At 58.8% G+C, this 14,728-nt stretch overlaps 1 protein-coding gene across 4 annotated transcripts in view; it reads left to right on the forward strand.

Moving 5' to 3' along the window:
• Positions 1-8,503, forward strand: part of SPTB (spectrin beta, erythrocytic) — a 120,229-nt gene extending 111,726 nt beyond the window's left edge. For 2 of the 4 annotated variants that reach the window (XM_029913787.1, XM_029913788.1), the window contains exons 33-35: positions 897-1,159; positions 3,797-3,970; positions 5,150-5,270. In XM_029913787.1, the coding sequence (XP_029769647.1) occupies positions 897-1,159; positions 3,797-3,970; positions 5,150-5,255 (543 nt within the window). In that variant the 3' untranslated portion in view covers positions 5,256-5,270. Of the gene's footprint in view, positions 1-896; positions 1,160-3,796; positions 3,971-5,149; positions 5,271-6,840 lie in introns of those variants that run through there. The other 2 variants (XM_026660977.2, XM_029913789.1) reach the window with 2 other exon arrangements.
• The last annotated feature ends 6,225 nt before the right edge of the window (positions 8,504-14,728 follow it).

A 14,728-nucleotide genomic window follows, 5' to 3' on the forward strand; every position in this document is an offset into this window, starting at 1 on the left:
GTATATCTAGCACCTTCCAGCCATGCATTTCCACAGGCCTTACACCCCTCCATTCACTCACACTCGCAACTTCCAACCCCCATCTCCTCTGGGGCGAGAGCCCCATTCTACTCATGAGGGAAGCAGAGGCATGGGGCCTCTCCTTTTCCAAAGGGGACCTGTGCACTTAGGAGCCAATGCCTCATTGAAAGTCAACAGGGTTTCAGCTCCTACGCACCTGAGTCCCTTTCAAAAATGGGACTTGGACCACACAGTCACGTAGGTGGGCATGAGAGCACACACTGGGCAGAGCTGACCGAGCTCCCACAGTAAGTCAGTGGCTGAGATAGAAATAAACGAGCAGGTGTACCCTGCTCTCACCACTAACCTGTGCTCCCCTATGCGGTATTGCTGGGTGAACAGTGGATTTTTCGGTTCACTGACAATTCTGAAAAATCAGAGAAAACGTTTGTTTGGGGCTGACCTGACATTTTTCAAAATTTTTGTCAAAGTGGAAAACGGGAAAAAATGGTTTGGGGTCAAATAAAACTTTTCACCTTGACGAATTGGACAATTTTTAAACATTTTTAAAATAAAACGACAGGGACGGCTGAAAGGCAAGGTCCTTTCTGAACAGAAAAACAATCGAAATGTTTCCTTTCAAAACGGTCAACATGAAACAGTTCCGATTTTCCGGAATTCGGCTGACATTTGGTTTTGCCCCAAGCCAACAACACTGACACGAATCCGTGAAACATTTCCGTGTGGCCGGTTTCTGTGGTTTCCTACCCAAAAACGTCTCCCCGCTCTGCTAGTGGTGTCCATTCTCCTAGAGCGGACGAGGGGCAGCATGACAGACCAGCAGCATTCACGATCCACTCTGTTCTCGGGTAACATGCTGTGCTCCATGATCACAGCAGGTGGAAGAGGAGAAAGCAGACCCAGCCCAGGCCCCGGCGAAGCCAACTGAGGCCAAGCAGCCCGAGATGAAGACGAAAGCGGACGACAAGGAGCCCTCCGCCATGGACCCGCTGTTCAAAGTCCTCCAGACGCCTGTGAGTGAGCGCGACGAGACCGCCACACTGCCCGTGCAGCTGGACCGCTCGCACAGCCTCCAGATGGAGGGCTACCTGGGCCGCAAACATGACCTGGAGGCTCCTAACAAGAAGGCTTCAAACAGGTGCACGGGGACGGTGGGCACTCGCCTTGCAGGACGTATCCCATAGGGAATGGCTCTGGCTCGGCTGGGGTCAGCTGTGCCTGGCCCATAGAGGCATTGGCAGCTCCCCAGCAAGACCAGGTGGGGAGAGGTTGCAGGCATGCTGGGCTGGGGAGCGACCCCAGCGGAGGGCCTCTCAGAGCAGCATGGAGGCTGCCGGCAGGGAAATACAGATTCTGTGGGAGGGACCCATGGGTGAAGGCTTCTCTGCCACCCTCCTCAGAAGGCCACTGCATGCCACGCTGCCCAGGAGCCAGCCCGGCCCCTGAGCCTCACTTCGACCTCCCACGACTCCATAAATCTGTTACCCGCACACTCTACGGCACCCACCTTTATCCTTCCATGGGCGCAAGGCGTAACCCAGTTGATTTAGGCACCCAACACTTACCCAGTTCTTAGGACTCCAGGCGAAAGGCACCTAGGGCTCAGGGCGTACTCTTCTGCGGGTTTGCGGGGCCTTTTACCAGTGAAAGAGCTTTACACAGTCATATCCTTATCATCTATTTATTACCAATCACCAAAACAGAATGCACACACGGAGCATACAATGCTCGCCACTCCCAATAAGGCAGACAAACTTTTCCTGCTGGCCAGTCAGAATCAGGTCGTCCGGGAACTCCAGCTTCTGCACGATTATGGTTGGCAGGGTGTTGGGTCCGGCAGCTCTGATCCTGGGCTGTGTCCTGGAGTTAGGTTTCAAAGAACTTCCCGTTGGACCCCAGTTTATACAGTGAGTCCTGCTTAGCTGTACCTTACCCAATCATTAGAAACGAAAGTCCTACAAAACGGTATTTTTCACCGATCCCAGCCCATTACGAAACAATTCTTTACCCAATCAGCCCCCACCACCTTAGTTGATTTAAATCTTGCAAAATTAGTTATGCCACAGACAGAAACAATCAAAGAACCAGACAGAGACCCTACAGATAAACAATAGAGAAGTGGGGACCACAAAGGCAAAACAATAGACTTATAGATCTCACAACCACAACTGCTGATAAGTGGTTTCTTGCCAGACAGAACGTGGAGAACACAGTTTTGTTTAGAGATCTGAAGATCTGTTTCTTTAGCTGGTGATGGTGGGTGCTTTAGGACAGGAGCCTTCTTAACAGCCTGATATTACACTGTTTCGATGCAATTTAGATGGAAGGGGACGATGTGACTTTCTGCTTCATAGCTCATGGCTGCTGCTGTCCTAATGTAGCTGCTGCTGCGTACTAAAGAAAAAGGCCTCAGAACTTACACTGCAGTACAGAATTACCACCGCAGCCCGATGCCTGGCGCGACACCATGAACCACGGCCCCTCTGGCTGGCACAACAGTCCTTAGCCGACTCTATGGGTTGGATGACAATCAGGGCCGCCCAGAGGATTCAGGGGGCCTGGAGCAAAGCGGGGGAGCTGTGGAGCTTGTACTCACCTGGCGGTGGTCCGGGTCTTCGGCGGCGGGGGGCCCTTCAGTCGCTCCGCCTCTTTGGCAGCACTGAAGGGCCCCCCACCACCGAAATGCCGCCGAAGACCCGGACCGCCGCCGGGCCAGGGCTTGTGGGGCCTGGGGCAAATTGCCCCACTTGCCCCATCCTCTGAGCAGCCCTGATGACAATGTCAGACACAGCCCTGGTAGGCGCGGGTGCAGTTCCTTAGACTGCCGTGAGCCAACTCTCCCCCACGGCATAGCCACATTGGAGAGGGTCGGAGAAGAGCCAGGAGAACGGTTGAAGGTTTAGAAAACCTGCCTTACAGAGATAGCCTCCAGGAGCTCAATCTAGTTAGCTGAACAAAGAGAAGGTTAAGGGGTGACTTGATCACAGACTATAAGTGGGGAACAAACATTTAATAACGGTCTCTTCAATCTAGCAGAGAAAGACCTAACAAGAGCCAATGGCTGGAAGTTGAAGCTAGACAAATTCAGACGGGAAATACGACGTACAGTTTTAGCAGTGAGAGTAATTAACCATTGGAACAATTTACCCAGGGCCATTGATTCACCATCACGGGATGTTTGTTCTACAAACTCTGGTCTAGGAATTATTTTGGGGCCGTTCTCTGGCCTGTATTACGCAGGAGGTCAGACGAGATGACCACAATGGTCTCTTCTGGCCTGGGAAATCTATGAAGAAACCATTTCAGCCCAACTGCCCGAGACCCCTGGCACGTAGAAGGGACCAGACTAGAAAGCCCCACCCAATGTATTAACCCTGTCACTCCTGGATGAGCTGGAGCGGAGCTTTTACCACGAGAAACCAGGCTGGATTTACAGACTCCCAAGTGACGGAGAACCCGCCCCATGGCTGGGTCAGCTGTTAGTTTTCCCTCCGTGTGAAAAAACTGGGCCTTCCCTTTAGCCTGGATTTGTTGGGCGTCGGCTTCCAGTCATTGGAATTCATTGAGATTCACCAGCCCCTCCCCGCTCTCCGAAATCTCCTCCCACATATGTCCCGACAGCCCACAATCAAGTCACCTCTGGCTGCTAGGAAAGTCACCTCAGCCAACATGTAGCAGGCACCGGGGCTTGCAGGTTCCAGGCTCTGATGGTGCGTGAGGTGCATTTGAGTTATGGAGCTGGAGTAACATGCGTGTCCTCACGCCTGTCACACAGGTCCTGGAACACGCTGTACTGCGTACTCCGGAGCAGCGAGCTGGCCTTCTACAAGGATGCCAAGAGCTTAGCCTTGGGAGTGCCTTACCACGGGGAGGAGCCCTTCCAGCTGAGGAACGCCCTCTGCGATGTAGCCACTGGCTACAAGAAGAAGAAGCACGTCTTCAAGCTGAGGTGAGGTGCAGACAGAGCCCCGGGGCCAGACTCTGCAGCCAGCCTGCCCTGGGAGCCCCCCGCAAGCCAGCGCCGGGTACATCACAGCACATAAACCTCCCATGGCTGGGACCTGGGACCCAATAGCCACGTCACACTCAGTGGGGGGAGGGGACCCACGCCAACCGTGAGGGGCAAGATTGGCTAGCACCTAAGCCATCCCATGGGGTCATGGGGTTCACAGGGAGCACCTCGGCGGAGCAGAGTGCCCGGTGCATCTGGCAGGGGGCCCAGAGAGAGGCGCTGTTTCGGCACTGAATGGGGGGGGGGGGTTCCAGGCCACCCCCTGCAGGCGGGGCAGCCAAGCAGTGTCGGACGGACATTGAGATCATGATAATTGCTAGGCCAAGCCCTAAACCCAGTCCCCTCCACCACCTTAACCCCTTCATGCCTGTCCCTTTGCTGCCATCAGGATCGTGGTCCTGCCTTCTCTGTGCCCACTCTCTGGCGCAGGCTCTGCCCCCGGCCCCTTGCCCCCCTGCGCCGCAGCCGGCGAGTGTGGCTTTTTGTCCTGGTGTTCTGCCAGTGATCTGCTAGCGGGGAGTCCCCCTCGGGCTCCAGCCACGGCTTGGCCGCATCAGAAATATGCCCCTTAAAATTAATGCTGGCTTCCAAACATAGGCGCCGACTTTGTGGGTGTTCCGGGGCTGGAAAAAAATAGTGGGTGCTCGGCACCCACGGCAGCCCTGCCGATCAGCTCTCCCCTTCCCCCGCCCCAGCGCCTCCTGCCCACCAGTGATCAACTGTTCAGCAGTGTGCAGGAGATGCTGGGAGAGAGGGGGAAGAGCGAGGGCGGGGGATGCTCAGGGCAGGGGGCAGAACGGGGTGGGAAGAGGCAGGGTGGCGGTGGGGGCTTGAGGGAGGGGGGTGGAGTGGGAGCGGGGCCTGGGGTGGAGCTGAGGTCGAGCACCCCCCAGCAACTGCTTCCAAAAGTACGTGCTGGGTCTGCCTGGCGAGGGGCCGCCTGGCGCGGGGACCGCTGTGGGCTGGGAGATCTAGGAGGGGTGGGGAGCTGCCCTGGGGCACAGCGTCTGGAGCCCTGAGAAGGGAGAGGCAACTAGATGCTGGCTTTAAATCAGTTAATTAAGGTATATTTATGTGAGCGTCTGAATGACCGGGAATCTCCCCTCTTCTTTCCAGGCTCGGCAATGGCAGCGAGTGGCTCTTCCATGGCAAGGACGAGGTTGGTGCCTGTGTGGGCCATTCGGGGCTGGAGAGGACGTGGGAGGCTGGAACATCTCAGTGAGCAGGGATTCAGGCCTGGCTGCATAGATGGGGACAGAGGCTGTCACGAGAGCTTCCTGGCCTGGGGGTGGCACAAAGAAAGGGGAAACCACTAGCAGAGAGAGTGTTCTGGAGACATAGTCCTACAGGGTAGCTATGATGTAGGCCTAGGCTGGGGCAAAGCATGCTGGGAGATAAGTCTGCCATGCCCACAGCTGGGCTGAGGATGGGTCTCTCCAGAGAGCTAGGGGCAGTCAGGTTGTGAGTGGCATGAGGAGCAAAGGCCTCTGCATCACCATCTCATTTCCAGACCTGGCTGCGTAGCTCTGCAGAGGCACTGGCTTGCTCCACGTGAGCTGCCCCTGACTTTCACTTGGAACCCAGCAGTGTCTGGCTCACCCAGCTCCTGCCTATACAGCTGCAGAGCCAGCGGCAGTGGAAGCTGCTTGCCTTCTCCCTCTGCCTCCTGCATGCCTCGCCATCATTCCTCTGGGGGCTATGGAGACTCCGCAGACTCACCGTTTTCCGTGAGGATTATGTTAATTCTGCCGAAAGGGGTCCTTCATCTGCATCTGGCTGAGCCACCTTGGTGCATTGTGGGAACTGTAATTCAGCTGCCTCACACCCTCATTCTCCCCTATGGGACACGTTCCCAGGCCAGACTACGCTTCCCATAATGCACCGTGGCAGCTCAGCAAGACAGAAGACCACAGTGCATCATGGGATATATAATCTGGTTTGGGAGCCCAGCCCACAGGGGAGAGTGTCGGCATGAGACACCTGAACTACAACTCCCACGATGCACTGCATCAACTCAGCCAGACACAGATTAAGGTGGAACTGACTTGCAAATGGAACTGTTCAGACATGTCTGAACTTTCCGTTCCATCAAGCTGGGCTGATCCAGCTTTCTCGGTACCACCCCACATTGGACTCTGCCTTGGGACAGACATTCCGATTTCTGAACAGGTCTGATCGCTCCCCCGCATCTGTCCCAGGGCATCGGATCAGCCCAGCAGCCCATCTCTCCACTTTGCTGGGCTTCTTGCCATGGGGTGACTAGCCCTGGGATTCTGGCCCCCTTAGGGTAGCCGTCTTCTGCCTCCCTAACTGCCCCCCCCCCCATGGGACTGCAGATGCAGGAGAATACGACGTTCTCCTTCGCTCAGTGCTGGAGTTTGGGACACAGCGAACCCTGAGTGAGATCCTCCTAGGTCTTTAGGTGCCCAATTCCCATTGATTTAGGTGTCTAAATACCTTTGAGAAGCTGGGCCTTAGAGGCTGGGAGGTTCAAAACAGCCCATGGGAATAAGTGGGCCAAATCCCTTTGAAATGCAATGGCCGTCAGGTGCCCAACTCCCTTGGGCAGAAGACTCCCGCCCTACTGTTTACCAGTGCTTGGGTGAACCTATGAAAGACACTGAGGTGATAATGCCAATAATGCATTGGCCACCGCCTGCGGGAGGAATGCTGGGTGAGAGAGCACGCTGGCTTAGACACAGGGGTGACTCCTGCCCCCCGGCGAGCGCTGGGGGGGCGGGAGGCTCAGAAGCCGCTGTCCCGGCGCGGTGACTGAGGGACGCTCTCTCTCGGTCTCTGTCCGACAGGAGGAGCTGCACGCATGGCTGCAGGGACTCAGCACAGCCATAACGGAAGCCCAAAGCGTGAAAGCCAAGGCGCTGAGCCTGCCTCTGCCCTCCAGCTCCGCCACGGACGTCAGCCTGGCCAAGAAAGACAAAGAGAAAAGATTTAGCTTCTTTCCCAAAAAGAAATAACCCGAGAGGTGGCCGAGGGCAGCCCACTCAGCTGCCTAAGAACTGTGCATGGGGGAGCGTCCGCGGGCATGCTGGGCCCAGCCACCACCCCCACCCCCACGCACCTCCGGCAGCAGCCGCTGGTGCTCACAACACAGCCCCGCCTCCAGCGCCTGGGCACAGCCCCACGCCCCGCTCTGCTCCCACACCGCACCAAGCCAGCCCTGCGAGGGCTGAGGAGTGGTGTCTGCCGAAGGCCAGTGCTGGGGGTGCCGGCGCAGGGCCCACGCGTTGCATCGCCCACGGCCGGGGAATCCACACGGGCGTCTGGCGGAGGAGGCACCTTCTCAGCAAGACCACGCAGTGCTGGGGACGCACTGCCCAGGGCAGGATGGAGGCAGCGAGCTTCCCAACCTGCCGCTCTGACGAGGTGCCACGACCGCCCAAGACGGGCGCATCTCCGGGCGCCGCGGCTGTGGCAGGGCTGCCTGCAGCCACTAGGGGGCGACGGTCACACACACCTGGGCAGGTCTGCCAGTCCTTCCAGCAGGGGGCGTGAGGTGTGCTTGCTCGCGTGCGCTGTCTCTCGGACACCCCCCACACACACACCCCCGAGCCACAACCCACAGAGAGCCCTTTGTCAGACAAGCCATGCGCAGCCGAGAACAAACGTTTGCCCTAAATTAGGGTGGAAGAGAATCGTTGTAATTCTGCATCTGAGTGTGTGTGTGCATGTGTGCATCTGAGTGTGTTTACATGTGTACACGTCTGCATTTCATGTGACTGTGTGTGTGTGCATGTTTGTGTGTGTGAGTTCACAATTCCCACGTGTAGGCACTGTTGTACTGGCTCAGGCCTTGCCTGGGCTCAGGCCGTTCTTGGCCTGGGTCCCGTTTCTCTCCCTGACCTTGTGGTACCTGTGCGCTACCTGTGCGCTGCCCCCCCAAAAGCCAACGTCTCCAAAGCTCCCAGCCCTCCCCTCGGCATCCTTGCTGCTGCCCGGGAGCTGGGGAACACCCTGCGGTGTGTTGCGGTGGGGGCCCTGCGTTCCAGCCAGCCAAGCAATGCCACGGGGCTGAATGCCCGCTGGCGCTCCCTCAGGGGCACTGGCACTGGCACATCCCTGGAGGCAAGGAGGCTGGGCGAGAGAGTAGGCGCTTTCTGCCCCGGGTCCCATAGACACAGGGATGTGACTCCTGCCTCCTGCACCGGGTGGGCCCTGCGTGCTTCAGACGCAATGCCAGAATGGGGCCAACTCTTGCCCTGTTGCCACCTGCTGAATTCACCACAGGCCTCTTCCCCAGCAAAATCGGTCCAGGGGAGCCTCTCTGCTTCCTAAACCCAGGCTGGTGGCGCTGCTGGCGGAGGGCAGGGAAACACACCAACACATTCACTGCCAGGACCGGCTCTGGGGGACGTGGCAGTGCGTGGAGCCACTGGTACTGGTGCTCCTAGTAGCACGGCTCCCGTGGTGGGGGTCCTGTCCTGAAAGTGCCTTACCTGCAATAATGGAAAACAAACAAAGAGGCGCTCCCGGCCCCCAACCCCTGATCCCTGCCCCCAGCAGGGGCTGGCTGAGCTGGGGGGTCCATGGCACGGGCCGAGTAGGCTCCCCCCAGAGCAGAGCTTGGCTTGGGGGTCAGTGGCTGGCAACTCAGCCCAGCCAGTGTGAGACAGCCTTCCCAGTCACGACAAGCACAGAGCGCCCCCCCAGTGGGGGGGGGGAGGGCAGTGACTAACCCCGCCTCGTGCCCTCCGCACAGTTGGTGCGAGATGCTGTGGGACCCCAGCAGGCTGACCCAAGTGCCATCAGTGCTGGGCAGAGCAGTGCTGCAAGAGGTGACGTCGCACCAGAGCAGCTGGGAAACCGCCCTGGCAGGAGGCAGTGCCCAAAGCGAGGTTCACGCCCTGTAGCGGGCCGTAGCACTGCCAACCTCCCACACCGGCCCTGTTGTACACAGCTCGCGAGGAGGGCACGACCTGCAGCCTGCCACGCCGGGGCCTGCATCATGCCTCCACCACAGCCCGCTGGGAAAGCCGCCCCCCAGGCCTGCCGGAGCCAGCTCCACCCCACTAGCGCTGAACGGTTCCCATCAGCTCCTCCGCACACCCCAGCCTGGCTCGGCAAAGCACCAGGACACGTGGTGCTGGAGCAGGGGGCGCTGGCTGGCAGCACGTGTGGTGCAGAAGAGGAAAGGATCCCCCCACTTCACGCCAACGTAAGCCTCGTGTTTATCAGCCCTGGCACCCCCCCGAATGAGGCTGTGTCTGGTCCCCTGGGGTTTGATCCTGCCCTGCAACGGGGCTGGAGCCTGTACTGAGATTTGTAAGGCAGCGCGGGCGGCTCTGGTTCTTTTAATCTTTGGGGCTATTCCGCAGCAGCAAAGGGGCCCATGTGCTCACGTGACACAGGCACGACTGTCCCCTTTTCTAAGCCAAGAAACACCTGAGTTCAAGTCGCCGGCAGAGGCAGCAGGGGCAGGGAACGGGGTGTTTTCAGTGACACCTGCAAGAACCAAAGAGCCTGGGCGAGCCACACTGCAGGCTATGGAGTTAGGACACATGCCGGTGTGTATCTCGGGGAGGTGTAGCTATATTTACACACACTGGGACTGAAAACGCAGAGAGGGCCCGACCCCCGCATTGGAAATCGCACTGGGTACAGGCGGGCACTGCGGGCAGTCAGTGCCATGGGGTGTGCAGTGGTTTACATGCATTTATCTCCTGCCCCATGTTTCCATGCAGATTTCTGTCCTTGGCTGAGTGGTAACCCCGTGCATTTCCTCAACCCCTACCGCCCGTGGAAGGGCTGCACGTGGCAGGTCTTGGCTCCAGCCCTTTCCATGTGTTGCTGGGTTCAAACACCTTTAGTTTCTCATCACAGCCCCCCCACACACACACACACACCTCGATTACACCCAGGAGCACTGGATTCACCCGGAAAGCGTGAGGCCATTTGACACCTGGACCATTATTGCCCTCTCCTCCTTCCAGCAGAATTCATCTCGGCGGGATCTCTGCTCCACAGGGCTGCTCTCCCAGCATGCATTGCACTCCCGCGCAGATGGGGGGCGTGGGCTCAGGGCAGACATGCATGGGGGGGCTGGAGCCCCAATGATTGCAGGAGACGGGCGCACAGCCAGAGCAGCTCTCCGAGGGGCAGGGGGTCGTGTTGTTCAAGTTGGTTCGTTGATTCCCACTGGCTAGGCACCGTGTACGACCCGCTGTCACGTACTTCCACTGTGCATAGAAACAGCTAAACCTCCAGCCAGTGCTGCAGAAGTATTTTAATAATGGTTTTTTCTAAGAAATAAATAAGCCAAACCCCTCTCTGGCTGAGGCATCTTGTTTTGATTTTACCCAGCGGGTTTCACACCAGGGTCAGACAAAGCACTGGGGGACGCCTTCGCTGGAGGCCTGTGCCCTGTCTGGGGCAGCACACGTGGAGAGAGATGTGCACAAAGTCAGAGAAGCTAGAGGAGAGCGACAAAAATGGTCCGAGGTTTAGCAAACCTGGCCTCTGAGGGAAGCTTTGAGGACTGGGTGTGTTTAGTCTAGAGAAGAGAAGGTGGCGGGGGGACCTGAGAACAGGCTTCAGAGGTGTCAAAGGTGGTTATAAAGGGAACAGGGATCAATTGGTCTCCATGGCCACCCAGGGTAGGAGAAGAAGGAACATGGGAGGCATGTAATGGAGGCTTAAACCTCTGTTAATGGTCCCTGGGCTGGGTCGCGGCGGGGCTCAAATCTTCTCTGGGTGGCCAGGGCTCGGGACAGCTTGGGTGGGCGAGCTCAGGTGGGCCAGGGCAGCTCGGGCAGCAGACTGGGGCAGCTCGGGTAAGCAGGCCAGTGCACGGGGCTGTTGGCCAGGCCAGCCAGAGCTCCTCTGGCCACGGTGGGGGCTCAGGGCTCCTCCGGCCCTGGGGGGCGAGAGCGGGGGATGATGGGAGCCCAGTAGGGGCAGGGCCTCGGGCAGAAGGGAGGGGGGACAGGGGGCTAGCCTCCCCCAACCAGGGGTGCCGCCATGAGAAGGAATGAGGTTAATTTGCAGTACTGTACAGAAGAGTCGGGTTAGATATTAGGCCCTGGAGCGGGTTACCCAGGCAGGCTGTGGAGGTTTTAAGAACAGGGTGGACAGACGCCCGTCAGGGCTGGTCTGGGGTTCTGCCTCAGCGCAGGGGCAGGACTAGAGGGCCCAACCCGCCCTACGTTCCTAGGGGTCCGGGAAAGACCGTTTCTGTGCCGAGCGGCGGGGAATCCAGACGAACCCGCAGGGAGCCCTGCTGCTGCGGAAGAGCATCTGCGATAACAACCCTCCTGTGCAGTGGCTGGCAAGGGCGCGTCGGCTGAACGGTGCTGGCTCAACCAGCCAGGAACCACCAGGGCGGGGAAAGCAGCGCACAGAGGACAGGACTTTTTAGAGGCCCAAGGGGAACGTTTCCCAAAGCAGCTAAGTGACTTGGGAGCCCAAGTCTCTGGGAAAGCCAAGGGGGTTTAGGCTCTTGGTCCAATTTATGAAGGGTTTTAGGCACCTACAGATACAGCAAGGTGCCGAGTGGGGATTTGAAAAGCCCCTAGGTGCAGCTCTGCATCTGTAGGTGCCCGAAGAGCTTCGCCAATGGCCCTGAGGCACCTCTGGAAATGTCCCCCAGCGACTTTCCTGGAGGCCCAACCGGAGAGAAGTTGAGAGCCTGGCAGCTGGTGCGAGGCTGGGAATTGGCAACAGGGCCAAACCGTGTCTGGACCCAGGCCCCCTGCAACTGGGGGCAGCTCCCTAAGGCCCCATTAGAAAGCGGCTGGGAGCAGCATGCCCCCCCTCCCTCCCAGGGCTCCACACCCCTAACACCCAGCCCTCTGCGCTAGGCACTTGCACCTCCTTTGGGGCATGCTGCAGCGTGGCAAGGGCAGAGCAGTGGTCAGGGCACGGGCTGAGGTGCTGGAAGACCTGGGCCCAGTTCCCTACTCTGGAGTAGGCTGCTGGCCGGCGTGGCCCGGGCAGGTGATGTGGGTATTTCTGCACGGGCAGGTGCGATTACAGCTCGGATACACTTACGGCGGCTCACTTAGACCTAGCTGTGTAACGCCGGCTTCATCTGCTCCACCCCTCAAATAGCAGCAAAGGGCTGGTGGCACATGCCTAGCCAAGGTCCCCAGGGCTGCCCCATCACCCCACGAGTGAGATGAAAGCTGGCACAGGGAGGCACACCTGTGCTCCGATCCCCCCTCCAGCTGCAGCGTGGCCGTGCCCTGCGGTCCCACAGGGAGGCTGTAACGAGGCAGGGACTTGGGTCCCCGTCTCCCCCGGCCCATGCTGGGGTGCCACCACACGGTCTGTGGTGCGGACGTGCTCTCAGGGCTCGGCGGCGGGGCTCGGAGGGGGGTGATTTCGCCAGCACCTCGGCGTGTTGCACGCTCACTGGCCCATGCAGACTCCGCGGGGCTGGCGCCAGCTAAACGCCCCAGTGCGTGTTCTGTGGAGCCAAGCTTGACGTCTCCGAGTCCCACGGGCATCGCAGCACCGCAGAGGGGAGACACCCAGATACAATGGTGATGGGCGCCACAGACGGCCTTTAGCTAGCCAGGCACGTGTGTGACGGTGACAGTTCCAGGCAGAAGGGCTGAAACACAAAGGCCGGGACGAGCAGTAACTTCCCCGCCGTGGACAGAACCGGGCCGGCAGCTGCCGCACAGGAGACAGAACCAGGAGTTTCCTGTAAAGCGCCAGGGCTGCACCGGGAGCAGGTGTCACAGGCTCCTGGCCTCCAGGGCTCAGCCAAAACCGGGCCTATAATACACTCACCCGCGGGTCACATGCCCGTACATCTCATCAGCTCCGGGGCCAGGCCCAGCCCCTGCACAGAGCAGCTGGCATGTGCACAGTGATATGCCAGGGCGGGGGAGTGTGGCCTTTGTCCCGTGATCTATTGGGGGTGTTTGTATAATGATAAGTGTGTGTGGGGGGGTGTTTTCACAGTGATATATCAGACATGGGATATTTGCCCAGTGATCTATTGGGGGAGGTGTGTGGCATTTGCACAGTGCTATACCAGGGGGCCACGGGTGTTCGGACAGTGGGTGGTGGGTGTCGTTTTCACAGTGCAATCTCAGGAGGCCGGGGCATTTGCAGAGTGAGCTCGGGGCAGGGGGCTGTCGTGTTTGCACAGTGATCTAGCAGGAGGGGCATTGCCACAGTGCTACACCGGGGGCCATGTTGCGTTTGTACAGGGATCTCTTGGGGTCTGCAGCGTTTGCACAGTGAGATAGCGGTGGGGGGGTGGCATGTGGCATTTATTGGAGAGTGTTTGCAAGGGGAGATAGCGGGGGTCTGGGGTGTCAATACAGTGCCATAGCAGGGAAATGGGGCATTTGTACAGTGCTATCGGGGGCACGCAGTGGGCATTTGCGCAGTGGTCTATTGGGGATGTTTGTACAATATCGGGGAGTGGCATTTGCATAATGATCTATTGGGGTATTTGCACAGGGCTATATTGGGTCTGGGGCATTTGCAGAGATATCAGCATGTGACATTTGCACAGTGATACAGTGAGGGGATGCGAGGCACTTATACAGGGATCGATTGGGGTGTTTTCACAGTGAGATCGGGGGCTGGGGCATATGTACAGAGAAGTTTTGGGGGTGCCTTTGCCCAGTGATTATCAGGGCAGGGGTGTTTGCACCATAACATAGTGGGGGGCATGTGGCATTTGTACAGTGAAGTTTTGGGAGTGCAGCTGCAGTGTGATATATCAGGGAATGGGGCATTTGTACAGTGCTGTCTCTGGGGGCATGTGGCAGCTGCACAATGGTCGATTGGGGGCACAGTCACAGTGATCTATCAGTGGGCGGTCAGCGAGGTATTGGGGAGGTCGGTCAGCGATCTATTTGAGGGGGAGGAGTGGATGGTTTTGAATCACTGAATTTTCCATTGCTGGATCCCACGGGGTGAGGCCAGAGCCTGCAATGAGGCACATGTGTAAGTGTTTGCGGGCTGGGGGGCAAGTGAGCCCCCAGCAGACAGCGCAGTTGGGGCACAGTGGGGAGTCACCCAGGGCCACACGGGACTCTCGGCTTTAGCCCAGCTCAGAGGCTGGCCCTGCCCTGGCTCACAGGCAGTAGCAGCCCCTTGTTGGGCAGAGGCCAGGCAGGCAGCGCCCAGCCCTCGGCCCAGCCTGGTTTATGCTCATCCAGTACCCATGGCAGGGTGGGGGTTAGGAGGTGGGCAGGGAGGTGTGATCCCAGCCCCGTGAGCCCCACCTCCCACAGAACCTGGAGCTGCAGGGTGGGCCGTAGATATTCCTTACTGTGCCCCTAGTATGGCTGGGTCAGCCACTGGCAAGCAGGGGGCCGTGGGGGGCACACGCCCAGGAATAATGCACTAAGGACAATGCTGCAGTGCTGTGGCCAGGGGATCACTATGCATACCACACTGCCCTACGCATGGCCCAGCCCCACTGCCCCATGCACGGCCCTGCCTCCTTTCTCCCCCCCCCACTGCCCCATGCACCGTCCTGCCCTCTTCCCCCGCAGGAGAGCGCAGCACCGGGCACTCAGTGGGCGATAGCAGTGCTGTGGGGAGGGGGCCCCGTTGTGCTGCAGCCCACTGAGCCGAGGTCCTCAAACCCAGCCTGTGCCTGGTTCTGTAGGAGACCCGGCCTAGCAAAGCAGCCTCACCCCCAGCCCCGAGAGCGGAGATGGCACTGCCCCCTTGCCATAGCTGGGCTCAGCACGAGCTGCCAGAACAAGA

This window comes from Terrapene carolina, unplaced genomic scaffold (genome assembly GCF_002925995.2).
Source record: "Terrapene carolina triunguis isolate 2854851 unplaced genomic scaffold, T_m_triunguis-2.0 Scaffold926, whole genome shotgun sequence".
Classification (NCBI taxonomy): Eukaryota; Metazoa; Chordata; order Testudines; family Emydidae; genus Terrapene; species Terrapene triunguis.